The sequence below is a fragment of the Chroicocephalus ridibundus genome, chromosome 2, assembly GCF_963924245.1.
Source record: "Chroicocephalus ridibundus chromosome 2, bChrRid1.1, whole genome shotgun sequence".
NCBI classification, from domain to species: domain Eukaryota; kingdom Metazoa; phylum Chordata; class Aves; order Charadriiformes; family Laridae; genus Chroicocephalus; species Chroicocephalus ridibundus.
The window spans coordinates 98,533,230-98,547,533 of record NC_086285.1 but is presented as its reverse complement, the minus strand read 5'-3'; the positions used below and the strand labels follow the sequence as shown (position 1 = coordinate 98,547,533).

Sequence of the window (14,304 nt, the reverse complement as noted above, 5' to 3'; positions counted from 1 at the left end):
TTCCTGTTGAACATCCACTAATTTTCTTCGTTCCAATTAGTTTCCAATTGCACTGTGGATGTCTGGTAAGCAGGGAGATAGCAGCAATGCAGCAAACCACACTGGCTTGCCAATAAATTGCACCTTGTTGCTTCAAACTAGCAAGAAATGCCATTACAATATGGATCTTTGCTTACCTTTGGTTACATGGCACTGGGCACTCTAAGACAGCCCTTACAACAAGGAGCTCTCTAGGTAGGGGATTACTGACCGAGTGTAAGGAGATGCTGTACTTGAAAGACTCAGTGTGATAACTGCAAACCTAGTTAGTAGGTAATTAAGCTCTCTTCTTGCTGAGGAATTAGTGGCAGAGTACAGGCTGAGTTGTTTTCTGTTATATCTCATTGTGGGGGGACAGAGATGCATGTGAGATAGTATGCTTGAAATTGCCTACTATTAAACTGCTCTTCAGAGCTGGTCAAGGTTAAAAAGCTTCATGAAAGCCTAGACCAAAGGTGCTGCCTGACACTGCTGCTCTGGAGTGTCCTTGCATGTTGCTAAGGAAACAGGAAGGGAGATAAAAGAAAGATGCTCATAGTTGTTCAGATAAAAGAATCTCAGATGAATGAGGGAGGCTAAATATTTTCTGTTTAGTAACAGGGCCAAACTGTGGCTCTAAACTACAGACCTTGTTACACAGGGGATAAATGTGAAAAGAAAACACATGGTAGCAGCAAAAGGATTGCACTTTTGACAGTCACTGCTGGATTCTTTTTTTCTTGATATTGGTAAAAGCAGATCAGCTTCCTTTGAATGCGTACAGCGTCCACCATCTGAATCCTCCGAAGACGGAGAGAGTCTGGCTCCACCTCCTGTATTACCTTCCTTGCATCTTCCTGCCCCATACACAAATCCTGTATAGGACCCTGTATGTCTGTAATTAAAGTAATATTTCAACAGAGTCCATCATGGGATTTTTACTGTACAACATCCTTGTGATCTATTATCCCCATTTTCAGGGGATAAATACAGACAAAGGAGGATTTAAGCGATTTAAGGGAAAGACGAAAAGGTGGAGAGGGTTTTGACTAGGACATGAATTAAATCTATGTCACTAGACTTTCAGTATCATGCACTGCACCTTTTTGTTCCTAAGCATTGTTTCCACTTGTACTAGTCTGCTACATTCCCCTTTATCCCTTCTTGATACAAGTTATGGCTTAGTAGTCTGTGTTGTTTGCCTCTGTCTTCCACTTCTCTGACTAGTAGTAGTCTAACTCAAAACCTTTAGCCTGCAAAATGCTAGGGATGCACAATGGGATGTAGAGATACAGCCCTTTTCCCATGACTCACAAGGGAATGCTCTGTTGAAGTCAGAGTTAGGAAGTCACAGAGGGCTTGGGTTCCTTTCCTTGCTTTTCTTCCTGGAATCCATCCTTTCCCTGATGTCATTTTCTCAAACCAAATTTTCATTGTCACTAAATGCAGTTAAAAAAAAAAAAAAAAAAGGAAGAAAAAGCTAAGAGAAAGCGTCATTGGTTGGAGAGACCTGTAGCCATTGAGATGCCAAATCAAAGAAAACCAAGGTGTTTGGCCTACTCTTGAGCCTGTTCAGTTTCCAATAACTGGATCTTGGACTCATTAAGTTTATATACGATCCAAAAAGTCTATGCCCTAATTCACCACATGTACTACAGCAAAGAAAAAAGCAGTTGAAAAAATGTGAGGTCATCCATTAACAATCAAGACTCTGTTTCATTTCTTCCTTATAGCCATCCCATCCCCAAAGTTTCTTCTAGCTTCTGATTTGCAGAAATGTAAAATTATTGTTACTCCTTTAAGCATGGAAGACCTGCAGTTTGTTATGTATATGACATCTTCTAAGTCAGAATTCCTGCAGAACGGCAACCCACATATTCTGAATTATGCTGATGTTTCCAGTCTGCTTCTCTCCCATCCAGTCTTACCTGATATTTGACTGTCTTTGAAACCAGCAGAGAAAATGATCGCATTGAATGCAAAGATCCTAATAAGCTAGCATTTCCACTGTCATGACACTGAGTTTGGCAATTTCAGTAAATTTCAGTATCCCTGTCTAATATTTCACTGCCTTCTACCAAAGGGGTTTTGGTCAGACTGAGTGATGAATGCATGTAGAATGAAGAGAGATTTACATCCACTCTCCAATTAGTTTAAACCATTGTCAACAACTGAAGATGCTAGAAGGAGGAGAGGATCAGATTCATCAATACTGTGGGAATGTGCCCACGTAGAAATTCTTTCCCTGGAATGGGAAAAATGCCTCTTTTGCGAGAAACCATGCAGTTAAAACAGTTTAAGTGTACTGTAACTCAGATAAAATGCTTTTTTCCCCTACTAAATGATTTGGAAACAAGTGCTGATATTTTTTTTTTCTTCTGACCTACTTCTTATTAAATTGTATTAAACAAGATTAACTATGCATTTGCATCAGCAACAACATTTCACAGTCAAATGCTGGATGACAGAAAGAGCTAGCTTACTTTCTCTCCAATTCCATGCCATGAATCAGTGAATTAATTTACCAGTGGATGTGGAGAATGGTGTCATGAAGCCAGTTTTATAACCAGCTATCAGTGGTGTGCATTGAAATTTGTGTAATGAGCAAATCCATCAGACAGACAAACTGCTCTGAAATTTGGGCATTGCAGAAAGTAGAATGAGAAGTCCCAATCCCAGTTCCCGAAGGACACTACCTGCCAGTATTGACTTATATGATTTTGGGTTTTTCCGGACACTTCATGATCTATTATAAGAATTTCCTTTATTCATGTGAATAATTCTTCTGATACTCAGTAAAATGACTTGCACAAATAAGAAGTACTTGCTTGAATAAGAGCTACAGAATTGGATTGTCTGGGAATGACTTCAGCAGGGCTTCCTAAGGAATCCATCATTCTCAGTGAAAATCTTAGACTTAGTTGATTAGAAATAACACAAAAATGGTAAGATATTTGTAAATCTTTACTATTACTTAGTATGTACCTACCTACAGTAAACATCGTTCTCAGACTTATTTCAATGGAGCCTGGAGCCAGAGGAGAGCTTACACGTTTCAGCTGACCGCCACAGAGGCCCTGAAGTGGATGGGTAGTAGACGTCAGTCACGTAGCACAGGCAGCGAAGTCACCGGTGCAGCTGTGTGACAGAGAACGGGAAATCAGAACACACCAGAACCTCATTTCTTTTCGGAGCTGGCCCGCTGCTGAGAGTGAGCTAAAATACCAGATACCCAAGAGGGGACTATTGTAGGATGATGCATTAAAAGCAAGGAAAAACCCTCTCCAACTCAGTATTTTTTTATGTATACAAAAAAAAAAAATGTAATAGTATTTATCAGATAGAGCACTATAAAAAAAAAAAAACCACACAAAACAAAACTGAAAGTGAGCATTTAGTCATAGAATCATAGAATGGTTCGGGTTAGAAGGGACCTTAAAGATCATCTAGTTCCAGCCCCCCTGCCATGGGCAGGGACACCTCCCACTAGACCAGGCTGCTCAAAGCCCCATCCAGCCTGGCCTTGAACACTTCCAGGGATGGGGCATCCACAGCTTCCCTGGGCAACCTGTGCCAGTGTCTCACTGCCCTCACAGTAAAAAATTTCTTCCTAATATCCAGTCTAAATCTCCCCTCTTTCAGTTTAAAACCGTTACCCCTTGTCCTATCATTACACTCCCTGATAAAGAGTCCCTCCCCATCCTTCCTGTAGGCCCCCTTTAGGTACTGGAAGGCTGCTACTGGAAGGCTGCTACTGGAAAGTCTCCCCAGAGCCTTCTCTTCTGCAGGCTGAACAACTCTCCCAGCCTGTCCTCATAGGAGAGGTGCTCCAGCCCTCTGAGCATCTTCGTGGCCCTCCGCTGGACCCATTCCAACATGTCCGTGTCCTTCTTGTGCTGACAACTCCAGAGCTGCATGCAGTACTCCAGGTGGGGTATCACCAGAGCGGAGTAGTCAATCTGTCAGTACTAAAGGAAAGCTCACTGAGGAAGGCAGCTCTGTTTAAAATAGAAATTATGTCTGGGAAAAAATATTTAAAAAGTTGATTTAGATGAGCTTCATTCACATGTGCTTATTAAACTTGAAGATCACGGCCTGGAAATGTGAAAAGCATTGGTGTGTGAAGCAACCTACAGGGCTTGGCCCACAGCAAAGAGCTTCAGAAAAAGTGATGAATGCCAAGTCATGAAGGCCAAGTGATGAAGGCTTCTGAGGGGCAGAAGGGACTCCAAAATGTCATGATGGCTTAATTACCATGTCCTCACTGACTGAGTAAAATTACTGCAAGATTTCTGCATGTGTATTGCAGTTTAATTGTAGTCTTTAAGCTCTGAAAGACCGAGGCACAGTAGTTCCAAATATCATATCCAGGGAGTCACCAAAACTGACAATCTGAGTCCATTAAGCTGTGTACTTACCATTAGTACCATTCATGCTTCTGTGCCTTCATTGAGGAACATATTCCTGGCTCCCAAAGGTCAGCTGCCGCTGTTACAGACAGAGCTGCAAGCAGAGTTCTGTATTTTATATCCCTGAGCTCAATACCCATTATTGCTCCTTATGGCAATTTTAAAGATGTGCTTTATTTAAATAAGCTTTTCTTCATCGAAATAACTGTAACAGATGTTTTATGTTCTATTTGTTTTGCTGTGTGGTAACACTGCAGAGAGTGATTAAATTAACTCCCCAAGTAGCATATTTCTAGGGTGAAACTAAACAAGAAGAAATCAAAGCATATGTCCAAGGGAAAGTCAAGCATGCATTCAAGGGACAGATAGATTGGCAGTGCTACTTTTACTAATTCTTTACATGGTGTCATTGTTTGCAATGAAAACCCAAGATCTGCAGGGCACCTGTGTGTGTTATCACATTGGTGATAATGGCGTTCAGTTAATGTTAAAGCTACGGCTAACTTATCTTTGTTCTCCTGAACCACAGTTCCCTATATCCTGCTACTGTTCATACATTTTTACGTATCAATAATCTTTTTCTACTGTACAGATTAATATATATCACAATTAGTGATTGTGTTATTGGAGAAGGGTATCGGGTCACAAGGCTAGAATGAAATTACTGTTCATTAAAGAACAGTAATAATTTATTTGACAAAATGAAAAAGATGCATAAAAATTTCTTATTAGCAATTCCTCGAAGTTGGGTCACGAAAACTTCATTACACTGCATACGCTTTGATAAGCGAGGCTGCCCTAGGAGTGTTTCTTCAAAAAATAACAAAAATAAAAATATTATCTATTTTAAAGCTCCTTCTATACTGAGCAAATAAGCCCAAACACTGTACGAATTCCGTAGTGAAGTATCTGTCATGATTTTTGCCTTGCTTGTCATCATTAGCAGAACGATAGATCCACCCACGAGTCACTAGCGCCATGACAAACTGTGTTATGCCAAGATGACAACTTCTCTCATCTAAATGAAAAAAGAAGTCAAGAAAATGTCATTGTTCCCAGATTGAAGTCTTCTGGCAAAACAAAGCTAATGACACCACAACAGTATTTCTCAACAGATGCCTTTTACTATAACTTTGATTTGAGAAACATGCTTTGAACACAGGGTATTCTCCAAGGCATTAATAGGGATCTCAGGACTGATTCTATTCTCTGCTTTCCAAGTCTGGATGTATGAGGTGGTTCCGATTGTATCTCCATTTGAGAATGGAACCATTTTGAGCTGAACTGGTGGGGCAGAACATATTTAAGTGTGAACTTGAGAACTTGTGCACTAGAATGATGCAGGATTTCTTCTGTCTGTACAGCACACTTTTGTGCAGAGTACCTTGTGCCCCTCACATGAAAAAAAAATTAAAAATTAATGCTGTTTGAACTGCTTTTAGCAGAGCTAAACGCTACTTAGGTTGAATTATTTCAGCCTGGAGTAAATTCTAACAGAGGGTTTGGTTTTTCAGGCAGTTGATAATAAAGTTAAAGGTGCTTGATATCTCACACAGTTAAACTCGGAGATGTCAGAAGATAGGCTGGCATCAGAAGATTGATGATGTCAAATACCAGACAGTATTCGCTACATGTATTGGGCTATTATCCTATACAAACAGAATTTATGTTGAAAAAAAAAAAAAGCCAGTAGAGATGAAGCCAGCTAGAAAAGCTTGGTTGAATGTTTACATTGATACCTCAGTCAGATGAAGCCTGAGCTCACAGTTAGGAAACTGCTTAGTTTGAGATGGTCAGCACTTCCATTCCTGCACCTTTAGGCTGAGCTGTCGCTCTGCGTGTGGCTGAGCCTGAGCTCCCTGCGAGAAGGCACGGCAGGGTCCTTCTCAGAGCTCTCAGCTCGCCATTTTGCAGAAAAGGAGCAAAAGCACAGAGGGATTAATGCAGCTTGTGTGAGGTTGTTCTGGAAGTCTGTGGTAGAGATAGGATGCGCCAGATTTCATGCCACCTTTCTGACCATCTGAGTGGGAATGAATGCTCATCATTTATTGTCAAAGAAATAGCTGGTGGTAGCTATACCCGCTCAGCTAACCTTACCAGCTGCTGTTGTTGCTTTTTGAAATAAACATAAAGCGTTTTCAGATCCCTGCAGTGTGCTTCCATGGTTTCTTAGCTGTGCTAAGAGGATCCCCATGGTGTGCTTCCGTTGTTTCTTAGCTGTGCTATGAAACCCTGACAATCCATATCTCTTCTCTGCAGTGCCCTCCTGCCAGTGCCATCCTCCCAGTGCGTGCGTCTCCTTCCAAGGCACATATAGACACGTGCTTCTGTTTTCTTTGCACATCTTTTTCATTCCTTCACATAATTTATTCATGCCAGTTCATCATCAAGTATTGTATTTCTGCCCACTTATTATTTTGTGGACAGTAAGGAAATGGTATAACACAGAACAGCACAGCATGAGGAAAAAGTACACTAGGGAGTTGGTGGACTGGGTGGTCGTATCGGGAAGACTCAAGGAGGTATTCCAGTTTAGTCCCTGCCCTGTCAGATGTTATTGCTTACTAGGGGGCTGATTCTTGAAGCACTTCTGTTCTAAAATCCCACAAATACAGTCAGTTTCTGTAATGAGGACTTGCAGTTTCAGATCCTTGGAGTACAAGGTTTCCTTCAGCTAACTGAAGAGGTGCCCCAGGCCTCTTTTCAGTCTCTGCATATGCAGTTGTAGGTGACTGGTCTGTCAAGACACTGAATGACACTTGACTGCAGGCCTGTAATTAGCACTCCTTACATGAATGAAGCTGTTCACAGGTTTAAAATTAAGCACATGTACCATCATTAACAGGATCAGGACCTGAACTGATACGCTCTGTGTGTGCTGTGTGTGTGTTCAGTGCACCCTCTCTCAATGTCAAGATAAGCATTTCTGCTTCCATCACTGTTTCCTTTCAGCTTAAATAACAAGGCTGAAAAATCCTTAATGTGTATGGGAGTGTTAAAAGCTACAGTAAGTTCTTAATAATTTAGAGAAGTAATTTATCTTCAATTGAATTGTATCTTTAAAACATTGTATCTTGTTTACCACAATTTTAAAATGTCTGTTTTTCATTCTCCTATGTCTTATCTCCTGCTGAATCGGGAAGGTGGACAAGATGGCCAGTCTCTACAACATACATGTCCGCACAGGTTGCTTCTGTAACACAGGAGCCTGCCAGATACATTTGGGTATAAGCAATGAGGACATCCAAAGGAACCTGCAGGTTAGTTTCTGAATGAGATTACATGATATGTTGCCCATGGAAAATATCTAGATTCCGTGACCCAGGAGACATCCTCCGGCTCTCAGTTCTGAATTTCCTGAAGGATGGGAGGTTTGAAGGGGAGAAGACAATCTGGTTCTGTGTCAAAAAAACCCCAACCCTACATAGTTAAGGGATAAGGTAAGTGTATCATGTCCTGTGGTTTTGAGTCTCTGCAACTTTAAGAGTGAAGGTAAATTGTATTTGCTTTCTCTGACCTTTCAACTCAATTGGCATGTTAAAGAAATAAAAGGACTGAAATTCAATCCATTGAAATGAGGTGTTGAAACAAAATAACTTGACGGACCCAAAGCAGAATGTGTTGCTTGTTTGTATTTCATTGGAAAATATGAAATTGTGGCTTCTTGTTCTGATTTGGAATGATTTCATTTGATATGAAATCCATAACAGACGTTTCTGCAGAATGGAAGTTCCTGGACAATTCATTTCCTCTTGTTTCTTAAGTATCCTTTATTGTACTTAATAATGTTCAAGTATTATAAACCTATTGCTGTTGGATGTTACAGTTTCAAAGGCATATCATAATTGGACAAGAAACAATAAATGAGAATACAAGGTGAATCTCAGAAAGTGAAGTAAGTTTAGATGACATCTACCTAGATTACTGGTGTGTTAGATTATTAGAACATGAATGTAAAGACTTGATCATTAATATTTTCTATAAATTGTCATTAAAAGATGTGTAACGATGTGTTACAATGAAGTGGGGGAGGCTTCATGTCTGCATATTTGTTAGAGTTTGAAATTACAGTAAATTAATACAGAACAATCCAAAATTTTATTAATGGTATTCTTCAAAAGATAAAAAATTATAATGGCTGTATTGATATTATAGCTCCCTTATAATTTCACAGAGACATTTAGATAACACTTGCAAACACATTTATATTCAAGACTGATAGCACAAGTTCTTAAAAGGGGAGAGCTCTTTAATACCTTCCTTGGCAAAATGGTGCTTTGATTTACTATGGAAAGCCCCATGTCCATAGTCTCCTCATGCATAGTTTTCCTAAGAGCAGGTGAGTGATGCCTGAATTTTCGAGGGGAAGCAGGCTCCCCAGGATGCTCTTAAGAAAGGGAAAAAAGGTCTGCCTTCCTGCTGAAGTGCAAAATGCCAAATGACCAGCTGCAATGCTCTTGGATCGCCTTATATAAGGAGGATTTTGCTGAGGAGTGGGATTTAAACAGGGATAGGCAAAACACAAGGTTATAAAGAGACACTTAATCTGCTGAAAGTGGTGTGATGAAGTGATGGAGTCAAGCAGTTGTTCTTTTTGGACATTCTCATCAGTCCTTTGAGAAGGATCTAGTCAAGTCACTAAAATTACTGTGTAGGGAAAGGCACCTTTTATCACATTACTTGCACATATACTTTGGTCTTGCCTTTTCCCAGGGTACTGACTGTATTCTTCCTTCCCTGATGAAGATTTCCATGTTCAAGCTGCTTGTGAGGGAGGACTTCCTGTCCTCAAGGGTCCCTGGAGAAATGTGGTTAGTTTTCTTAGGATGTTAGGTAGGAACTCATTTACTTATTTGCACAGCAGGAACCTCTCTCCTCAGTCAATCAGTCAATACTTGGCAGAAGGGTTACATGTATATTAACAGATGCAACCCAATTTTGCAAATGTTGCTTCTGCTTTATCGTAAAGGATAAAAACTACATCAAACTGCATTAAAATATTTACTTCTGCATTGCATGCTTTGACATAGGGTGCTTTTTTTTTAATTTCTTCTTGCATAAATGGCATCGGTGTTCATTGAACTGTGACATTTCTTACTTTAAAAAGCCCTCATGTAAATAATCTAGTCACATTTCCATTTTTATGCAACAGAAATGCATAAATAAACGAAATTATGAGGAAAAAAAAGTATACAAGCTACTGCACTTAGGTGAATAAGGATGCTGACTTAAGACTAAATCTTGTGTCCACTGGTGAGCTAATGTTAGATGGATGGGCAAAGAGGGTCTCTAGTTTATCTCACTAGAGGTAATTGGCAGCACTCACTGACCCAGTTACTGAAGGAGGAACTTCTACTCTAAGGAAGAGTTTTCCAGAGAGTGCTGTATGAAAGATATATCAGATGGAGGGGTATTTTTGTGGAGGTCACTACTAGGGTATTGGAAGCCTTTTTCAACAGAGATTTTTCACGAGTGGCAACTTGTGCTCTTCAAAGGAGGAAGTGGTAGGGGGAAGGAAGGCTGGTTCCCTCCATCCTGAAAGCAATGTGTCGACTGGATCAGCAAGATAGATTTACTGCGTAACCAATGACGAGGGAAGTCACTTTGGAAGCTGGAGCTCTAGATTCAAGTCTGTGTTTTGCTAATAGATCCAGACCAGTTCTCAGCTGTATAGCTGTCCATTGATCTATTTAGCACAAGCCATGAATAAGCCACTGATAGTATAAAATGAAACTGTTCTGACAGCAAATATCAAGAAACCTTCCCCAGAAGAATCATCAGTCTCATGGTTTGTTCACTTATCTGAATGTAATATCACAGTTTAAATCCCAGTGAACTATGTGGATGAGACTGGAATATACCTGGAGACTACCCTAGCTAACAGGCCATCCTGGGACATACAAACTTCTGATTCTTGACATGTTTTTGAGAAGTCTCCCTTGCCTTAGGGTAGAATAGGACAAGCATCTCAAAACAATCTTATTCCTAGCTTGAGTAAGTAATAAGGTAGTTGTGATTTTTTTTCTCCATTTTCTCTGTGTATTCATGAGTTAACTTTGTATTTTTGAAAACAGTTTTTCAGGTTAGAATTAAGAATCTCATTAATAACTACGTAAAACTGGAGGGAAATAAAATAAAGCAAAGTCTGTTGTAACGGCTCTCTGGTTTTCTTGCTATTTCAAACTAGGCTGGCCATGTCTGTGGAGATGATATAGACCTAGTTGATGGACGTCCCACTGGTTCTGTGAGAATATCCTTTGGCTACATGTCTTCTTTTGAAGATGCACAGACTTTTTTGAAATTCATCATAGCCACCAGACTCTCCAAGTCAGACACCGAGATTCCCTTACAGTCCTCTATTACAAAGCTGACGACAGAGTCTGTCCCAGATGACCACCCATCCTTTAACAATGCAGATAAATTGTCTCCAATACCACACATCTGGGACAGAGAACTCAGGAACAATTCATCTGTGACAAAGACGACTGGCAACTGGCAACCACCGGAGGCTGAGGCGGAAAGCATAAGGGCAGCTGTTTCTGAGACTGCAGTACCAACATGTAGAAGAGGTGGCAAGCCCATCACTGTCACCAACATTTACCTCTACCCAATCAAATCCTGCGCTGCATTTGAGGTATATGCTTTGAATCATTCTTAAATATTCATCTCAACCTTGTGTTTTGGCTTACCCCTGTCGGACATGTCAGCCAGGAATAGAATGTGCATGAGAGATGAGGAAGCACTATTTGGGTACCCATTTTTCCTTTTCTCCCATTTCTAGGATCAAGTCCTGCATGCTAAGGTACTTTGAAGGATTTTCAATTAGACTGAAGTTACAGGATGCAAATGTGTCTTTGGCTCTCCTCCCTCCCCCCCGCAACAGACAAATCTGCACATAATAAGCAGTCTTGAAGAAAATAGTTGGATTTGCAAAACTTGACTAAAATATAATCAAGTAATTAGTATGCTTTTACAGAATGACATGTGATGGACTTGTAGGCATTGATGGGTAGGCAGCAATTGAGAAATAACTTGATTAACATGTTATAATTGAGAGGAGGCCGATTTACATTACAAAGAAATGTTATCATTAAAAATACATTTGCAACAGAAATATGACATTTAAGTGTTGCTGCACTATTTGAAAGTTCACTCTTTGAAAATTTTAATTGCTTTTTTACCAAGTTAATAATATCATCACCTTAGCTGTGACTTTTTTTTTTAAATAATGCATGATGAAATAGGTGTATGGCCCACACATGACCTAGAGTGTGACTCTGCTTAGTACCATACTGGGAAGTGATTTAATGAATGTCAATAACGGTATAACTTTCCTTATGAAAACTTGCTGGTGTATGTCATTGTCTCACATCTGAGTGAAAATTGGGGTCAAATCCAGTGACAAATCACCTGCATTTAAAATATGCCTTCTCAGCTGGTTTGATCATGATTTATTCTTTTTTTTTCTTAATGCAAAAGGAGGCTGGGGAATTAAGGCAAACACTGTTACATGATCAACAAAACAACTGCATTTTTAAATTTGGTTTGGCTTATGATGTCTTTAATTCAAAGGCACAATCTTTGAGCATTAAATGAGACCTGAACAAACAATTTCCACCCCTTATTAACCTCCCACTAAATCAAACTGCTTAGAAAATCAAAGTAATCCCACATTTCATGTGAAAACGTGTTAACCTTTGTTTATGTGTTGCAGTCATTATAGCTGTATTACAGAAGCCCACTACAGAAGCCGCTGAAACATGTTGTAGCATTATTCAGGGCTCTTTGGGGTTAAATTCTATTTTTAATGTGCAGGCTGCTGTTGTGAGATACATACGACAACGTTCAGTGCTAGGAAGGCTTTGAAGTGATTGTGGCCAGGAGCAGGTAAGACGTACCTAAGCATGAAAGAAAGCTTATGTTTCCCCACAAGCTGAGCCAGGTTTCTTCTCTTCAAGCTCTGTGAGGGTAAACGACTCTAGGTGATAAATTTATACAAAACTGGAGCTCCCTGGCAGACAGAACTGCAGTTTTATATGGAGGGGGAAAATCCCCATGCCTAATGCATACCTCTTGTGCCAGGCATGTGTAAACAGGCCCAGTGTAAAAGCAGGGCTCTTCTTACCTCAGCTGACCCCCCTGAAGTTAGGTGTTATTCTGTAAGCAGTGAGAGATGGATACCCGCTAATTCATTTTATTATAAAATAGGCATGTGCAGTAGGAAAAACGAATTGTTCCTGGATATTTCTGTCTCTTTCCATTGACTACAAGAGGAGTCCAAGGCAACTTAGATTACACACCTAACACTAGCTGATTTGAATGGTTTCAAAATAGATATTAAAACTGCAACTAATTATGAGGTTTAATTTTGCATGACTAGAGTCATTTTTGAAGTGCATTTTGATATTTTTTGATAGCAAAGCATCATCCACATTAGAACCCAGTTAGCTCAGCACTGTCATAGCCTGTATTGCCAAAGAGCAATCTACAATTAAATATATACCGGATTTAGTATGTAGTATTGGAAAGGACTGGAAATTCACTATAAATAGCATTAAGTTCTTCTCCTACGCTTCTCAAAGAGCATTTTTTGTGCATTTCCACTTATTTCATAGAAGATACATTAGTATGATTTTCTATATTGAAGTATATCCTCAAAGAAAACATGTTTGCTTTTGTGATTTTCTTCCTGTCCACCAGGCATTCTTGATCTTTTTCTTCCCAAAAGCCTGAGTGGCACTTCTAGACCTGATGTACGTTTATAATCAGCCTGTGAAAGATCTGTCAATCTCATTGTCTGCCTATAGAAGAGGTAAAAATGGCAACTTACAGCCCACCATTTGTAATGAGCTTTAAAACTCAGTTAATCCTATTCTAAATCAAGCAGTGGCTTGGTCCCTTCCCGATGGGTAAGAGTAGAATATGAAGGCAACTCTGCCAGAACCCACACCATCACTAACTGCAGAGTGCACCACCCTCCACAAATCTATGTATGTGATTACTGCAACTTCAGCCTGTATCACCTTGAAAAGGGAAAATAACCCATGCTGCATGCACTGGAGTTTGAAGCAAGACATGCTAGATAAACCTTACCACAATTAAATGGAATGAAATCCTGTAAATCCTTTTACCTTCTAAAATACTGATTATACCAGCATCTCTAAGCTTTATCATTAAAGGACTGAATCCTATAGAAAATTATTCCTTTGCCATTCTCTTAGTGGTCTTTGTAATACAGACTTCACGCTTAAAGTTATATTATCTCCTTACTTTAGTAAACTCATGAACTTCTGAAACAATAATCATGTAGCTTGTAATTTCCTTGGTCTTCAGTTAGAATTCAAGAACTGAAATTCAGTTTCATGTTTTAAATCTCAGATACATTTAGACACTTTGTAGTTGTTGGAAATTTAGAAAAGTGTTTTCCCAATTCAAAATTTGATCTCCATTTGTATCAGTTATAGGGTAGCTCTAAGCTAGCTGATGTGAAAAGGTGAAAGTGGCTCAGATATTGGGCAGCAATAAATTCACTCATCTTGTGATACTTGGATACTTGAGATGAGAATCTCATAGATTTGTAAGTTCAAGAGCAGGCTTCCAGCTGGTATGGGAGGCCAGACCTTTAGCATGTGTACTAAATAGGCTTTACTGTAAGTACATGATCACTTGGGTTTGCCTAAAATAATATATGCAGTGGAAAATTCCAAATAACTGTGTGTGCAGGACCCAGCCCATCTGCCAGTGAAATCCGCCCTCTGACTTACTGGTTGCAGGATAGATGACTTGGTTAGTTACAGGAGGACAAACTCGATGAGGATGTGAGTACAAACTCACAGCTGTTTGATCTCCCCTTTAGAGTCACATAATCTCCTCCTCT

At 39.7% G+C, this 14,304-nt stretch overlaps 1 protein-coding gene across 1 annotated transcript in view; it reads left to right on the top strand.

Moving 5' to 3' along the window:
- Positions 1-14,304, top strand: part of MOCOS (molybdenum cofactor sulfurase) — a 224,782-nt gene that overhangs the window by 176,726 nt on the left and 33,752 nt on the right. Inside the window, exons 7-8 of the mRNA XM_063326280.1 lie at positions 7,571-7,687; positions 10,615-11,061. Coding sequence (XP_063182350.1) covers positions 7,571-7,687; positions 10,615-11,061 — 564 coding nt within the window. The remainder of the gene's footprint in view (positions 1-7,570; positions 7,688-10,614; positions 11,062-14,304) is intronic.